Source organism: Oenanthe melanoleuca, chromosome Z (genome assembly GCF_029582105.1).
Source record: "Oenanthe melanoleuca isolate GR-GAL-2019-014 chromosome Z, OMel1.0, whole genome shotgun sequence".
In the NCBI taxonomy this organism is placed as follows: Eukaryota; Metazoa; Chordata; class Aves; order Passeriformes; family Muscicapidae; genus Oenanthe; species Oenanthe melanoleuca.
The window spans coordinates 20,565,336-20,583,524 of NC_079362.1; the positions used below are offsets into that span (position 1 = coordinate 20,565,336).

Consider the following 18,189-nt stretch of genomic DNA (forward strand, 5'->3'; position numbering starts at 1 on the left):
GTTTTTTGTGTTTATTTTAAAGCTTTCCAGTTCTCTCCTAACTGGAATACATTCACATTTTACAAATACAGTATGTTTTCTCTCTTTGACAGGTAGGCACTTCCCAATGCCTAGCCCACATCAGGTAGTAGTGTTCTCCATGGAATGCGTGGGGTTTTCCAAATCCCTTACTTCCTTCAGTACTCATAGTCCTACCAAACCTTCAGGCAAGATACTAGTTTTAGTACTAGACCTCTACATGCAGTTTGCTATGTGTGGGTTTGGTTTTTTTTTTTGCATATGCAGAAAGACAGAAAAACTTCTGTTTGCAAGCCATGATACCAAAATCTAAAGTAAAATTTTGTAATTAAAGAAGCACATAAATTTGGCCTTTTTAAAAAAGAAAATCATCAGCACTATAGTATTCTTATGGCTCTTCGTTTGAAATAAATATTAAATATAAAATTGCTTTAACCATGGTTTGAAAAGATCAGAAGTGTTTCATATCTTTTTTGGAGAGCTGCTTGTTTTGCATTTTGAATATAAGCATTATTGTGCATGTGGATTTTTAAGTGTTCATTCCAGACATTAGAAGTGAAAGGTGTCTTGTTGATATTCTAAGAACTCTTTAGAAAAGCAAATGATCTTCAAGTTTTAAATTCAGGTAATGATAAATTGTCCTCAGGTCTTCCTGTAATGCTTTTATTTTTCATATGGTTATGTGCTTTTTACTTTAGTTTGACTTCTATAAAACCAACAGCAAAAACACTAGAATTAACTAAGTTTTTAAAGGAAGTTTTTGTAAATACAGTTCACTTAAACTCTGTTGACTTTCCAAATCACGTCTGAATATAGATGTAGAGAGATAAAATGTAACTTTGTTTTAAAAAAAAATATTGTTATTTAGATGTATGTTATCAAAATGTCTTAAGTTTTATGGAAAACTGTAAATGTGGTCTGTTTAAATATCTTCATCAGACTTTTAGAAAAAGGTTTTCACAGTAGAAATCTTTACCTAAAAGTGAGCTCTTTTTATAGATCTGATTAGCTTTCTCTGTAGTACTGAGCAAACATTTCTCTCTGTCACTTTGTAAGGTAAATATGTTTGCTGTTACAGAATTGTCAATTGTATAATAATCTGTGTTAGTATTATTGCTACCACTGGTTTAAAATGCTAAGTATTTTTACAAAGAAATATATTCTAAAATGCATACTAAATATAGCCTATCTGCTGCATGTTTTTCTGAAGAAGGAATGCTGGCTGGCTGGCTGATTGCAGGTTTAATAAAACTGTTGCTGGGAGAATCCAGAAGCTCAAACTAAAAAATAAAGGGAAGAGGAGCATTTTCTAAAACTAGCTTTTAGAGATAATCACTGAGAAAGGGGGCTTGAGGTGTTCTGGAGTCTCTATCTTTGGAATTATTCAAAATCTTGAACAAACTAGACCATCAATTAAGTCAGCTCTGTTTTGAGCAAGGGGTTGGACTAGGTGTCTTTTAACCTATGTAATTCTAGGATTTAGTAGATTATTACTTGTTTTTGTGTGTTTATGTAAAGCAAATTTGTAGGAAAGGTATTTCTCCAAAGTCCTTTCTCTGTCACGTTGAAAAAAATGCTGGGGAGAGAAAGGAAAATAATATACCTCTAATGAAGCAGAGGGACTAGGATTAAAATCAGCTATATTTTTTGTGCCTTTACAGTTTCTGGCACCCAGAAACAAATACTGAGAGGTGACTGGAATGCTTGATCCAGTCAACTATGCCGTATTCTTCTGTAATATTATTTTGATTTTTTCTATATCTTACCATTTTGTTACACATAACTAGACTCTTTTCCCTTATGTTTACTTTTAGACTTTCGTGAAGTGCTTCCACTCTCAGATGGAGATCAAAAGCTAAAAATTCTGAACACTAATAATTCTAATACAATTCTAAGACTATGCACGTCTTCTCCTTGCCTCCGTTTAGTACATATCTGAATGTGGGTGTTGATCTCCAAGTTTGAAACTTATTTTAAGAGATCATAACTCTAGGTACAGCATTGGTCAATAAAGTTATTTCTCTTTCTGCTCTTTGCTTTAGTTGACTTGAGCATGTAGTAACTTCGAATGTAAAATACCACTTAAGTAAATATGAACTTTTACTTAGACTCAAATGATAAAAATAGGAACCAAAACCCAGTACCTGGTAGTCTTATAAATTCCTAGCCCCTATTAGGAATTAGTTTTTTATGAAAAACTTCTTTTAGTGCCTCTGCAACATAAAGATCACACAGAACAAAGCAGTTTGAATGCTTTTCAAATCACTATACTTTTCAGCCATGTTTCTTGTTTTTGCAGTTGCAGCAAATGATTTTGGCAAACAGAACTTGCACATGATGTTTTATTTTCCAATAGGTAGTTATCATCTGAAAAAGAACCTATTTATTATAGTAGGTTTTTTCAGAATCACATTTACCACATTTCTCATGAAAACTACCTAGAAAATGGTTTTGCAATTTAACTCTATACAGAGTTGGTAAGTTCTCTATAATCCAGAAGTTCTTAAGGGAGAAATTGACCTTTGCTTTAACAGTAAGAAACCCATAGTTTCATTTCATATATTCAGTTACTCCATGCTGCAAGAGCAAGTGAAGGGAAGTTGAAAGTAATCTGCCTTTTAGCTTTTCTTGGGAAGGTGGAAGAGAGGTAACAGATCTTTTGATTATCATTGTATGTCTTAGAACCTGGAAGAAATGAAAGGATTTTTCTTGTCTGAAATATTTCCCAGTATTCTTGGGAAATAACAAGAATTTTGCTTTTTTCTTATAAGCAAAATGGGAACAAAGATAAATGCTTCAAATAAAGAAAAAAAACCACAAACATTTTTAAATATTTTTAATTAAAAATACATGCAAAATTTGAAAGTGTGTGTAATTCATAATTTAAATTATCAAATGACAGTCAGAATTTTAATGCCATTTTTAATGTAGTTAAATCCTTTTAGAATGTATAAAAAGAAATCTGTGTTAGTAGTGTTTTTTAAACCACTTAGCTTGTTGTTCTTTTATTTGCCTTACAAACTTTTTTAATGGCTAGCCTGCAGCATTCTTAAAAGTACAAAGAGTGATCCAACAGAAAGGAATAAAGTACTTTTTTAAAGTTAAACAGTTGCCTTTTGAATTCTGCTTAGGAAAACAATCTACAGGCCCATAATTGCTCATTTCTGTATCATGCAACACTTGCTCCTTATTTCATGCCTAGTGATTTTTTTTTTTTTTAAGTAGTTGCTAAAAATTAGCCAAGAATTCATAGTGATGCATGTGCATGCTCCTTAACTGATAAGCTTTGAATAATGAAAAGAAAATGCATTGTACTGCAGTTATTGTGGTTTTGACTTTTAGTACAGGTAAGTGGATTTCAAATACTATCCCTATCAGGAAAAAAAATTATAATACAGCATGGAAGTGCACCCTAATTGCTATGATATTCCTGTTTCAGGATGAAAGATGGGAAAGTCTTCATCTTTTATTAGATTTCATATATAAGTTGTTTTGTAGCTGTTGTGGTTTAACCCCAGCCACCAGCCAAGCCCCAGGCAGCCACTCACTCATTCCCCCACTGTCAGGACCAGGCAGGAGATGGGAAGGGTAAAACAGAGAGAGCTTTTGTGTTCAGATCAAGATGATTTAATGGTGCACACAACCAAAGAGAAACAAGGGATGAATTCAGTGCTTCCTGTGGGCAGGCAGGTGTTCAGCAGCTTCAGAAGAGCAGGGCTCCATCACAATAATAGTGACTTGGAAAGACAAACACCATTCCTCCAAATGCCTTCCACCTTCCTCCTCCTTCTCCCCACTTCATATACTGATGTATGACCTTGATGTCACGTGGTCTGGAATATCCTTTTGGTATAGAATACCCCTTGTGTCTCCTCCCAGGCACCCCAAAACTTCCTCACCAGCATGGAAATACAAAAGCAATAAAGGCCTTGCATTTGTGTAAGCCCTGCTCAGCAGTAACAAAAACTTCTCTGTATCATCAACCCTGTGTTCAGCATAAATCCAAAACACAGCCTCACAATAGCCACTTGTGAAGGACTCTGTCCCAGCCTCAACCAGTACAATAGTTCAGCTGGTTGTGATGATAATGTTTGTCTTCTTAGGGGGTCAAATTCTGTCTGAATCCTGGAATAATATGTTTATTCCTGGTCCAGAAATAATTAGTAATTCCATTGACTAGTGTGAGTACAGAGAATTTTTCCATTAGAAGAAAACAAAAGATTGAGGTATAAAAAAAAACTGGAAGTTTTTTTTTAGAAGTCATGTATTTAGATCTTACATGGCTCAGAGTTAAAAATTGCACAGTTGGCTCAGTTTTGGTTATGAGCAAATAAGTCTTATGTATAAAAAGTGTTTGTAAATTACCACAGTTTTTCTTTTGTTCAGAATGTTAAACCTTCTGTTTTCAAGTGGTTGGAATACCCATAAAAGTTTTGAAAGACACAGTCTTTCAGGCACCTATCAAGGCTCAGAAAATCTCCTGTGGATAAAAGACAAAAAAATAAGGGTATAGGAAATACTTTGTAGTAGTTTACTCCAGGAACAGATAGGTGTGCTGGCTCTTCTTTTGCCTTCCCCAGCATTATCAAAGGACAAGGTAATTTTGGAAGCTTCAGTGGTTATTAGTTTTTTGGGCCCTTGATAGCAGAAGGAAATGGGAAAGTTAAAACACTAAAGAACACATTTACATTTGTGATGTTCATGTTAGTTCATCCTTGCAACTGGTCTGACCTAACATCTTGATGCTTGAACTCAGTGATAGAGATATCTGTCCCTCATGTGAGCTCTTTAAGCCTACAGAATTTATTTGCTCCTTCTTAGTACTGCTGTTGGAACATAAAGCAACCCATACTCCCCCCTGCTTAAGAAAACTGACTCAGGTGAATCAGTTTGAAGTTTGGTGGACTCCAAAATGAAGTTCAAAAAATTAACTTCCTTTTTATCTTCATATTTAAACTTTCTGTGTTTTACCTAAGTCTTGAACCCACTCGTCCATTTCACTGTAGAAACTGATCTCTGTACATTACATGTATCTATTTGAAAACAGAATAAAAAAAAATATTTAAAAAGCCGCAACTGAACAACAACAAAAAGGCCGATGCAACCTACACCTTTTGCAATCAAGTAGGAAATTGATTCAAGTCGGTTTTCTTTGATATGAAAGATGGCCAGCAAATCTCCAAGTATTTATTTTCTCCCTTGTCACCTTCACTTCTGATGTGTTCTGGAGATTCAGAACTCTGATAATTGGTGACAAGCAATTAGCATCATTCCTCCTCTACTAATAGAAATGCTGTATTGAAATATGATTTCTAACAAGATCCAGAATTATTTCAGGGTATCAGGTGATACAAATGTGTTAAGATATTCCTGAATGTTTGAATGAGCTGTTTACCTCAGTAGTGTAGTAATCAAGAATGGAAGTAAAATCTTCCATTGGCACTTCTTAGTTTGAAAAAAATCAATGTTGGGGCAAGCAAGGGGACCTCTTTACTCTTAGGATTTAGGGTGTTACTTCAGATAATTAATCTATCCCTGTTTAATAAGTTATATATTAGACTGTGTTAGTTAAAATGTTGTCTTGTATATTTACTAGAGAAATATGTTTTTGGGTCATAGGGATTTAGCAGAATTGTACTATTTAGGAAAGAAGTACAAATCTCCGCTAGAGGGAGACATGGAGTTAAAAGTTGAAGTAGAAATAGCAAGCTTATGTATTTGCAGTATATATTCTGAAAAACAAATGTCCTGGCTTGTCTTAAAAGCAAGCATAATCAGTATTCAATAGTTCTTATTAAAGTGATTTAGTTTTGCCAGATAGTTGCATAAGTAATAATATTTGTCACCTTTGTAAGAAGAGATCTGCTCTTGCAGTTATTGGTGTGTTATTCGTGCAGGGAGTTTTTACCTTCTGGAGTTCTAGTTATATATTAGTTCTATGTGTTTGAGGATTGACATTCTTTATGTTTAGTTGTTACAGAAATGCTAAGATAAAATTCTGAAAAATTATAATGATGGAAAATTTTACTTTTCATTGAGAGTCCCTTTATTAAAAGCAATAGGGTGATAGAGAAGAAGGTTTAAAGCAACATATCTCTTTTCTTCTCCCATAGATGATGGAGAGAAACAGCATAAACATTACAGGCTTTCATCAAAAACCTCTCCAAAAGAAAGTTCTCAGTTACCTACATTGCCATTAGTAGACCAACAAACATCATCTGACAAAGAAAGATTTATCCCTCCTGAGCTTAGTATCTGGGATTATTTCATTGCAAAGGTAATTTTTTGCTGTTTTGACAATTAAGTATCTCTGTCACTTCTGGACTGGTAATTTTTCTCTTCTTATTCATTTTTCTAGTTACTGATGTGATAGAATCTGCTTGTTTTTATTGCTCATGTTTAGCTTTTTCTAAAATGCAGCCCATACGTATTTTTGAAACAACTTTCTTGAAAACTGTTGTTATTCAATTAATTTATTTTCGGATAATGATATGAACAAATTATGTTGATGTTTATAATTACAGAGTATAAATGTCAGCTAATTAGGGGAGCAAGGAAATGTGAGAAGTGTTCATCAGCTATTTCAACAGGGTGAAATGCATATGCATACCCACTGAAAATCAAATTATGTTGCCTTGTTAAGTCTATTGTGGCAGATCTTTCTTTCTAGAAAGTTACATACTTCTTTGGAGTTACATGCACATTTATATCAAGTGTTATCTCCATAAGCAAAATAAATTAGGTAAGTGTATTTTAGGAGTAAGGACAAAAAAGAAAATGTGAATACTGAATAGCACAGTGAGGCTATGATAATGATCATAAATATTGAATACTTCAGGGAGAGGATAGAATTTCTCTTGAGTTCTTGGAAGAGCTGAAAAGAATACATTCTGGTGGTTTGGCTCTCTGTGACAAGCTTATGTGTCCCACAGCTGGTATGGTATATCTGGCATGAAAATAAAATAAGAATTGGAAAGCAGTTAGTGTTTTCATTTTCAGCATTAGAATTTTCAGTAATGTAAAAAATATCTAAGGTGTTAAAGTATGTAGTGCTTATGGACAATTACCCTTTTCATGAGGTAAAAGCTCCAAATCTAGCTAAACTGGATAAGATGATACGTCTGCTTTTTATAAAAAGCATTAGGCATTATAACTATTCAAATTTTAAAAGTTAATTTAGAATGAGATGTTGACTAGAAGATATTTACAGAATTTTGTTGAAATTTTTAGCCATATCTTCCATCGCAAAATAGAGTGGAATATGATTCAGAAGAGAGTCAGGATAGTGATGAAGATGATGAAGACAATGATGGAGATATGTTTGCATCAAATTCACATAACCAAGAGCATTCTAATTCAAATTCTTACAGGTAAATAGCTCTTTAGACTGCAATATATTTTTCCACATCTAGACTTGCATTTCTGTTTTTTTATTTTTGAGATGCAATACCAATTACTTGATATGTCAGTGTATTATCAAGACTCAGCAGTAAATTTTTCACAAGAATTATTTTATTCATTTTGTTAGTATGTGGTATAGTGACTTTTGAATTCAAAGTACCTATAATATTCTAAAGTATGGTTTGTAGTTTTCAGTAGTTTATAATGAAGATTTGAAGATCTAAATTTAAAACCTAATATTGAATAAGTGAGAAAATAATTTTCCTATTAGTAAATGACTTACTAGTGCTTTCTTGTTAGTTGGTCACTGATGAGATTGGCAATGGTTCAGCTGGTACTTCACAATTTGAAGATTTTCTACCCTTTGGCTGGACATGATCTTTCAGGTAATAAGCAGCAGAGTTGTCTCTTCATACCTAATTAGCACATTTAAAATCAGTAATGTGTCAAATAATATGCATATGTTGTCGCTTTTTAATTTTGAAGTTCTTAGTTTTTCAGTGATATGGGAATAAATGCTCTAATACTGTTTATCATACAGGTATATTTATGAAATTACATGGTGGGTGGCTAAGGTGAATGAGAATGCTCAGGTCTCATGTTTCCTTTGTCTCTTAGTTGTGTAAGAATATTTGCAATTTATTTCCTGGTGGAATTACTATAAATTTTTGTAATTCAAGTAACATCGTCCCTACCCCTTGTTTCATGAAAACGTAGAACAGTTTGGTTTTGGAAAGGATCTTTAAAGGTTATCTAGGTCCAGCCCTGCCCATCACGTCGTGGGCAGGGACATCTTTCACTAGATGGTGTTGCTCAACTAGTTGGTATGCCTCACCTGACATAACCTCCCACATCTGGGGTATCCACAATCTCTCTGGCAGTCGGTTCCAGTGTCTCACCACCCTTATCATAAAAGTGTCTATTTTTATCTGATCAAAATCTACGTGCTTGGTGTGAAGCCATTATTCCTTGACCTATCACTGCAGGCCTGGGTAAAAAAGTCTCTTTGTGTCTTTCCTGTAAGTCTACTTTAAATATTGAAAGGCTGCTATATTATGTCACTGGAGCCTTCTCCAGTCCAAGCTGAACAACCCCAACACTCTGTCTTCACAGGAGAAGTGTTTCAGCCCTCTGACCCGTTTCTGTGGATCCCCTCCAGAGGTCCCTGTCATTCCTGTAGTGGGGTTGCTGTACATGGATATGGGCCAAATTCCCTCCTTCACCCTACTGGCTGCTCTTCTTTTGATGCAGTCCAGTGTGCAGTGGGCTTTCATGCCAGGTCATGCCCAATTTTTCATCCACTGAGTCCTTCTCAACAGGATTGCTCTCATTCTGTTCATCACTCAGTTTTGGATGCAGGTGTACTTGTCCTTGCTGAGGCTTGTGAGGGTCACATGGACCCATTCCTCACGCCTGCCAAGGTCCCTGTGGGTGGCATCCCTTCCCTCCAGGAGATCAGCAGCACCTCTCCCCCTGGTGCTGCCTGAGGGTGCCCTCCCTGTGCCTACCTGTGTCATTTTTGGAGAGATGGAACATCCAGCATGCATCCCTGAGGGATGACACTGATCTCCATTTGGATGTTGAACCCATAACTCTTTGGGTGATGTCATTCGGCCAGTTCCCTAGCTGTCAACTAGTCCGTCCTTTTTGCAAAGATGTTGTGTGGTGCCACAACAGAAGCCTCACAGGAATTAGAAGCAGAGAACTTAAGTTGCTCTTTCCTTGCCCACCAGTGCAGTCAGATCACTATAGAATGCCACTAACAGATTAGTTGGGCACAATTTACCCTGTATGAAGGTATCAGCTTTCCTTTCCTGCCTGTCATTCATATACCTTGACACCTTCTAGGATGTTCTGTTTCATAATGATCTGCTTCATTATATAATTTCTTTAATATTGGAGAAGTCTGTCCCTTTTTTAGCAATAATAGCCTTAAGCAGTTAATTTTTTTTATACTTGCAAATATAGACTTGAGGTTTGAACAAAGCTTACTTGTGGAGATACTTGAAATAAACTTCAGCCTTCAGCTGCTGGAATTATCTTTGACAAGGTTGTATTGGAAAGGGGAGGGGTTTTATTGTTATTTACTTGTCTTTCTAGAGCTTCCAGTTAGCTCCCCGATATGCCATGCAGTCTTGAAAACTCTGCAGCGCTGGGAACAAGTTCTTCTCCGACGTCTTGAGCTGTATGGGGGTCCACCTCAGCATTATATTTCAGTTCATGCTTCTGAAGATGCCCTTGCTGCTGGTCCTGCATTGCTTCGCCACAAAACTTTACTCGAGCCTACAAACACTCCTTTCAGGTGAGTCTAATTTCTGTAAACACTGACTGTATCACTGATATTAATGAAGCATTAAGTTGTTAGTGCACGTGATAGATTACAATTTCAATAACTATGTGGAGGGTACATGTCGGATTTCAATCATGTCTGATCCAAAGCAAGAGGAGGAGAAGTGTTCCACAGTTTCTCATTTTTTAAAATTCTTCTACTTAAGCTTAACATGGATTTTGAGTGTCTCTGGAAGAAGTATGCTTGACAAGGAAACATTTGCCTTGGGAGATGATTATGGATTAGTGTGACAGTGTAATAAATAATGCCCCTACCTTTTGAGGTAATAAAATTACCTTATAGTCATATCAGTATTGTTACCTAAAATAAGAGAAGAAATACTGATTATTTATAATATTTTCATGGTTTTGACTTAACATAATTGCATGTTTAGCCAGAAAATTGTTCTCAGTCTCCTAAAGTGTAATTTTTTTAATATATTTCTGCCTTTTTATTCTTATTGTCACTTGTGGATTTCAGAATACAAAAAGTGTGGCTTTTTATTGTAAAATATTTCATCATGGTTGCATTTGCAGTAACTTGAGTTGTTTGAAAAGGATCAGTCTTTAGGACTAAACAGAAATTATTCAAATTGTAAAGAATGAGCTGGATTAATAAATAATCTGTATGCTGCTCTTCCCATTGTGTAATCTCTTAAAGAGATTTTTCTCACTTGTTCCTAGATAGAAGGAGGATTTGCTACATATTCTGTTTCTTCTTCAGTTTGCACCTCCTCTCATGTAGGTTTTTCAGGAAGAGGTTATGAAAGTGTTTTCAGATAGGTCTTGTATACTGTCTATAGCTCTGTAGTTTTGCTTTAGCAGTTCTTCTGGCTATAGTTCGATCAGAATATAAAACACTGCTCTCTTGTATAAATATGGGCATGACTTATTCAACTTTGTTCTGTAGATCTAGCAGTCATGTTGCACTATCTGTGAAGAGGCTCTGGCAATACTTGGTCAAACAGGAAGAAGTCCAGGAAACTTTTATCAGAAATATTTTTACAAAGAAGCGATGCATAAATGAGGTTGGTATGGTATATAAAATGCAGAAAATATTGCAGGCTAATTTTTTAACTTTGATTTAAGTTATTTAGACAGCTTGTTTACTTCTGGTGCATGAAGTGTTAATGTACTTGTCTATTACTCCAAATGTACGGTATTTCATACAAAAAAATACTTGTCCATTGTTTCATAGAATACAAAAATAATCGGACTTTGACTGTAAAATGTTGCTACAATCAGTTCTTTAAGATCCGTACAACAGCTGCTGAAAAAGAATAACAAAATTGACAATTTCAAATATTAAAACTAGTCATCTAGTGAGCCACAGTATTGGAGGTTTTAGTTTGTCCCTACCATAGTCATCCTAGCTTTTATCCACTGCTTCCATAACAGTCATGTTCAATTTCAATAGGAAAAAGGATCATACAGCAATTAGTATTTTTCTCCCTGATTATTTGTCCCAGTTTCTAGCTGAATTCCACTTCCAGATGCAGTTAAAGGTTTTTAAATGTTGGTTCTGTAATGAGCTTTTGGATTTTTTCTCTCATTTTGCTTTTTTTTCTTACCCCCACTCCTAATTTTGAAAGAATTGCTGGTATTACAGAAAAACTGTAGTGCAACAGAAATGGAGGAAAAAGAAGCAGATGTGAACAAACTAAATATGCAGGAGAAAGAATATTCATGACTAATAAAGCCATGGCAGTGGAGAGTTCTGCGTGACCTAACCTTTGTCCTGTCACAACTAGAATATTAGCTTGTTTGGGTACTGTTGGCTAATTGTGTTACCTACAGAGAGCAGTTAAAATGAAAATTGTTCCTTTTTGCCATTAGAAGTGCATCACTTCAGATCATATTTTATGTTAACACAGCCATGCTGTTATGCCATATGGACAGGTATTTTGGAAAATTTTAAGTCTGCCTTATATGTTTTAAGGTAGGCTCACAGCCTTATACAGCATAGTTGGCTTTATTTTCTATCTTGTTGCTGATAGAATGTCAGTGGAGATTGCTTATTTTTTGAGAAATTTGACTTTCAGGATGGACAAGGTGCTGTAACAGTACAAAGTAAATCATATATTCTGTACTAAAAACAGAGTTTAGAGTTTACTAATTATTCATATTATATAAAATATGTGCATGTGTTTGCAAACATGCTGTTGTGTTTCGGTTGTCCTCTGTTGAAGTAAGCAACAAGGAATTGAGACTTTCCTTGATACCGTCACTGCATGTTATGTCTTATCTTTATGCTTTGTTCTATGGTGTTTCTTTCCTAAGTCATTAGAGGAGCACAGTGAAACCATGAAAAATTCTGTGGTGGAGGAGCCTGTCATCAGTAAGGTACATAGTAATAATCCTCAAGTTTATTAGAACTAAATTATAGATTTTTTTTCCTAAATGGTACTGATCTCTGCTCACATAGCAAACAAATTTAAAAATTAAAAAATGCAAGGGATTGAGTTCAACTGTTACAAGTTTGTCTGAAACTTAATTATCTTAGCTGCATTAAGCATCTAGGTACAAACAGCATCTATTATCAAAATATATATTCTGTAGCTTGGCCAAGTGAAGAGCTGAAGTTGAGATTTGTTCAAGTGGCAAAAATTCAGTAGTAGTGTGATACACAATATGTACAGAACCTTTGATCAGTATGAGCTGGCTGCAATAGCTGCTTTTAAGTGAAGGTGGTGAACTGCACTTGGAGCAGTTTGTTAGCATCATAGAAGTTTGCTACTAAAAGCTTTCACTGAGCCTTGTTTTAAAGATGGTGACAAGTCAACCCATATAACAGTGTTTTAACAACTGGCTTGAAAAATTGATGTGACATACTAAAAAGGAAAAGTACTATGCCTAGAAACTTGAATACCATATTCTTTTCTTTTACAAAACTAGTGTGAAGACAGAAATGTGAACTTTGGGGCTTGGGCTACCTCATTAATATTAATTATGTGATAATGCAGTATTAGCAAGTAGGTAATTGGAACTGGCTGGAGAAAAAGTAATTTTAATTTCCTGTAGGTTTTTTCATCACAGGACACAAATCATGGTTTTGTGTCTGTTTGCCAATGCAGTTTTGTCCAGGGTTACATACATGAAATCAATGAAGTATCAATTTTGTTCTGACTTTAAAAAAGATACTCTAGGTCTGTAACAGCTGTTTTTTAAGACTTTGTAAAAGACTATTTGCAGTTCTTTGACAGAAAAATGATACTTTTTTTTCAAGTAAAATATTATAGTTTAAATGTTTTAAAGCACAGAAAATTAGGAATTTGAAAATGAGAGGCTTGAAAAAGTTCTGAAATAATTCTTTTTTTTTTTTTTTTTTTTTTTGTTTAATTAAATATTGCATTTGTAATTCAGGTTTGAATTCTTAGGTCACCATTAGTTTGGCAGTGTTATTGCTTTTACTTCAAAATTATTTTGTAACTGCAACAGTCTGGATCTGTAACCTATCAATTTAATTCTTTCAGTGCTGAGTTCTTTCATTTTGAAAAGGACTGCTACAGTGCTGGTAAAGTTTAGAGTTCTGCTCTGTCCTGGCATGTACCTGAATGCATTTCTAAAATACAAAATGATAGACAATATTCAAATCCAGCATTCAATCACATTGAAAAAAAAGAAATATTTGATAGCAAAAGATTTGTGGTTCTGGCATGAACAGGATTTCAGATTTATTTAATTGTAATAATTATGATTAGATTGCGCTGACAAAGTTCAGATTCATTTTCCTGTTCAGCAGCTTGCCTGCACCCTTTTTTGGACTATTTCATCAGTTTCAGTGGCAAAAGATGTTTGCTAAGAGCAATCGTAGACTTAGCAAACTTTTTTGAGAGCAAAACATCAAGCTTCAAAATTTCAATCAACAATGTGTTGCATGTAGCCTTGCTGGGTTTTAGCACTCCTGAAAAACTTGAGAATGAACACAGTACTGTGGCTTGTGTGACAAATTACACTTTGTTGCCGTGATAATCTTAACATGGCAATGGGAAGTTTTATTATTACCCAGAACAGGTTTAGCATAATGGTTACAGGCTATATTTGTTGAGTTTTCTTTGAACTGACATTAAGGGGGAAAAAAAATTTCACATGTAAGATTTTGTCCCTGTACTTTCACTAAAAAGTGGTATTGCAGAGAAGTTTGCATTTAACTGTGCTTTGTGTTTTAAATACAGGTAGAAACAGATTTGGGATACCCTGGTGGCAAGGCAAGAATAATCCATAAAGAGTCAGACATCATTACTGCTTTTGCAGTCAATAAGGTGAGTATAAAGGAGGTAGAATAATCCAATTGCTGTGTTTTCCGCCTAATACACAAGCACATTGTGGCTGGGTGAGATAGGCTTTGCCAGCTGTCCTGCTGTTTTCAGCAGCTACAAATTTTGGCAGTCCCTCCTCTAAAGCACTTCAAAGTTACCTTTTTATAAGCAGTTCTGCTACAAATTGTCTTCTTTTTTCTATTGTGCAGTGGATTGATGGAAGGAGAGGTGGCTTCTACTTTTTTTAGGTTTGTGTGTAGGTGTATTTGTCCTTTTCTGTCAAACAGGAAGTAATCTTTTCTTCTCTGTTCAGCCATGCAACCCTTCAGACCTGGAGGAGGGAAGCCTAGTTGCAAGCCTTGTAGTAACTACCTGTTGCTTATCCTCTGAGAAAAACAAGGAGATACTTGAGCTGCTTGGATGTACAAGATGCAAATACTGTGATGCTATCCAAGATGCAAATAAGTTTTTAAAGGGAAATGTCAAGTATAAATGTACATAGATTTGTAGATGTAAATGTTTGGGGTTTGTAAATTAAGTGTATATTTTTATGACCAGCAGTGCCATAATCAGGAAAAAAAAAAAGATGTTTGAGGTTTCCTTTTGCATCTGTCTTTCTGTATGTTATTTTTTTCAGGCAAATCGGAACTGCATTGCAATAGCATCAAGTCATGATATTCAAGAATTGGATGTTTCTGCAATTTTAGCTACGCAAATCTATACCTGGGTTGATGATGATATGGAAATAGAAAATAAAGGGTATATGTTCTTGGTTTTCAATATCACACTTGACTGTGCTTAAATCAGAGTAACAAAACATGGTATTTAATGTTGCTGTTCAGAATCTTAATTTAAAATGTCTTTTTTCATTTCTAGGGCTGATGATTTCCTAGTTATACATGCTCGTGATGATCTGGTAAATGTTCAGGGAAGCACTCCTTATACTCATAGTAATCCTGGCACACCTATCAATATGCCTTGGCTTGGTAGTACACAGACTGGCAGGGGTGCATCTGTGGTAAGTCGCTTTTCAAAGATTAGCTTTATGTATTCTATCTACTTCTCTCCTTTTGTCTGTTCAGTCTTGCTTGCTATATTTTGCAATTAACGTATAAATAAATATAACCTTTCTGTGTAATCAAGGCAAGCTGGATTTTTTTTGTAACAATTCATTTAATAGGTTAAAATATTGCAGAGAATTTAAGGGACCCCAGCTAAACAAGCAAAGCTTTCAGTCAAGTCATACATGCCTTCTTTAAAAGCATCATATAATAGCAAAGAATCAGGTTTTGGTTAAGAAGTTATTCTTCTTTAATGACTTGAAGCCAAATGATTTATTTAAAACACATATATTCATCAGGTTTCAGAATATAAATTCATAAGAATTGGGTTGAAATAAGTGTATGAAATGTTGTGGTAACTTTTATTTTAAGCATAATTTTCATCTTCGTTCTGAGCTTCAGAAAGAGACCTTGTGTCTGGAATGAAGCTTGGCCCTGTGCAAAAGCCTATTAGATTAGATTTAATTCAGATCAAGTGATAATTGTAGCTGGCCATTGACATTCTTATCTTAGTTCCTATGGAGCAAAGATGCAGATCTGTTGATTAGCTGGCTGGAAGATGCTTATTTTGAGACACTTAAGTGAGCTGAAATGGTCATACAAGACACCAGTATCTCTCAGTCCTTCTGCATGTGGAGTGCAGAAAGTGGAGTTTTCCCAAATAATGAAATGCATTAAGTCGTGAGACTTGGCTGTAATTGGTGTCATTTAACAATTCAAAGCAAGTGTATAACCGGTGGCAGAATGAAGAAACCATATGTTAATTGACATTGTCATTGACTTTTGAAAACAGCTGATAAATGGGAGGAGTAAATAAGGAATAAGCATTATAAGACTGATAATATTTTCCACATATAGAAGTGGGTATTGTGCCAGTACCTGCCCCTCTGCCTTCACTTTAGGAGCTACTGATCCTAGGTGCCAATGTTGCAGCTCTGCTATTGCAATCAGGTCTCTTCTGCAAGTATTCTTTGAATGCCTTTATCACTTTCTCTTCACACTTCCATGTTTTAAATACACACACACACATATATATATATATATATATACACACATATGGAGTTTTTGTGTTTGTGTGTTTCTCAACGTTAAGTAATTACATAATCTGTTAATATAAGTGGTATTTACATGGCCTTCTCTTTTGCATGCAGTAAAACTTTCTTCCTAAATACATATTTAGCTCTGCTTCTGTTGAATGCTTTTGCTAAACTTTGCTAAACTTTGGACCTGAATTTTGTCTGGCATGCTATTTGACTGTGGCAGACAGCCAACCACAGCACAGAACAACACCTGTCCATTAGGGAGGGAAGACAGAGGTACCTAATGAAGGACAAAGTAAATGAAGGAAAAAATAGGGATTTGTGGGAGGAAATAGTCTTGCTGTGGAAGAACTCGAACCTGGAAGAAAAGCAGCTTCACTAAGACCTTTCTTTTGTTACTAATTGCTACTTTGTTCCTTCAGATACTGCTGATTCTTTTTATCATCTTTGCTTTTCCATAATGTGCACTCCATTTAGTAGTTGTAGCCCACTATTCTGTACCATTAATAACTTTTCAATCTCACTGTCTTTGCTTCACTTTCATCAGCAAGGGGCACTCAGGAAGTTAACATTTTGTAAGGTGTGAGGTTTTTCTATCACTCTTTACTATTTCCTGCTACACAGCTCATATAGGGCAAATAAGGAGGGTCACTCCCAGGCGCTTTGGCACAGTTTGTTTGCACTGTTCTTACAGGAGGTGTTCATGAGAGAGTTCTGAAGGAAATAGTATGTGCCTACAGCTCTTAAACTCAGGCAATGTTACCAAGAGCTTGTCATACAACTCAGTCTGGTGACTGACACCAATATTTAACAGTTTAACAACTGGTGGGACGCAGGTTAAATGCATTTTTATTTTTCAGTTCTAATGTGCATTAGGCCCAAAGCACCCAACTGTCCAGCAAAGCAACCAGTATTCTAGCCATTAGCTGTTCTAAAGTGGGCTAGCAGTGTCAAGTGTCAGTTACATTATCATAATTGTACTTGTCTTCTAAATTGGAGAAACTGAACCAGAGAGTTCTGTTAATGTAGCCCTTCAAAGGCACATTTCTGTAAATTTGCATTTTTCCAAACCATAATCCAGCAGGGGTTAGGAGATCACGATGTGTGCTTATCTGTTGAATGGACAGTGAATTCCATTAACTCCTGGGTAAAAGTTAGTAGCTGTAAAACTCAATACAGCTGTTCATTTTAGTGAAGAAATAAAGTGAAAATGAGTTCTTGTTTTTCCATTTACATATAGAAGATAAGTTGTGAGTCCAGAGAGCTATGTATTGCAAATGTAAGCGCACAAACCAATCTGTGCTTGAAGAATTCTCATTATTCTCTGTTGTCTTAAATTTTAAAACTTATATATAGTTTTACCAAAGCATTTGGCTTTTTCGTTGACATTTCCTGACATTAGAGAAAAAGACAGAGAAATGTGTGTTTCAAGATCATATATTTTATCTTTAGAAAGTGTTTTGGAACAAACTTGAATAACTGAAGGACATAAGACTTTCTCTTCAACAAAACTTTGAGAATTGAAAGATCAAAATCTGCTTCCAAAATGTAATTAAGAGGATTGTAGTTATTTCATGAATCCAAATCCAGGGAATTTTTTACAAGAAAGTAAATTATTTCCCTTCCAAGTACTTTTCCTCATTTTTGTTTGCAAACTGATAATTTAGAGGATATTTCTTTAAAACTCTATTGATTGTATTTAAGAATATGAAGCACGTGAAAGTTTGTAATTCCTGCCTTTTTCCAGTTGACACCCTGATATAATTGGAGGCTGGGGGAGCATAGCACACTTGATACCTTATGACTATCTACTGTCCCATGACAAAGCAAAATTAATGTTAAAATACTGTACAAAATTACAGCAATTGAAAGTCACAGTTTGATTCAATGATCTTGAAGATATTTTCTGACCTAAATGTTTCTCTGAAAGTTGTTCAGTGCCAGCTTGCTGTTTGTGTGTTGTAAGTGATAAAAGATGCTGTGTTGAAGATGAGTGCCTTGGCAACAAAATTTCATATGTGTTCTCATTTGAAGTTAACACCTGCCACAAATACATATTTTGCCCTTCTAAAATGTTGATGT

The 18,189-nt window shown here is 35.2% G+C and overlaps 1 protein-coding gene across 5 annotated transcripts in view; it reads left to right on the plus strand.

The window, feature by feature from the left end:
• DMXL1 (Dmx like 1) overlaps positions 1-18,189 on the plus strand; it is a 76,681-nt gene that overhangs the window by 49,837 nt on the left and 8,655 nt on the right. For 2 of the 5 annotated variants that reach the window (XM_056513511.1, XM_056513513.1), the window contains 9 exons: positions 6,132-6,295; positions 7,249-7,388; positions 7,720-7,805; positions 9,520-9,721; positions 10,658-10,775; positions 12,028-12,090; positions 13,923-14,009; positions 14,644-14,765; positions 14,883-15,024. In XM_056513511.1, coding sequence (XP_056369486.1) covers positions 6,132-6,295; positions 7,249-7,388; positions 7,720-7,805; positions 9,520-9,721; positions 10,658-10,775; positions 12,028-12,090; positions 13,923-14,009; positions 14,644-14,765; positions 14,883-15,024 — 1,124 coding nt within the window. Of the gene's footprint in view, positions 1-92; positions 207-6,131; positions 6,296-7,248; positions 7,389-7,719; positions 7,806-9,519; positions 9,722-10,657; positions 10,776-12,027; positions 12,091-13,922; positions 14,010-14,643; positions 14,766-14,882; positions 15,025-18,189 lie in introns of those variants that run through there. The other 3 variants (XM_056513516.1, XM_056513512.1, XM_056513514.1) reach the window with 3 other exon arrangements.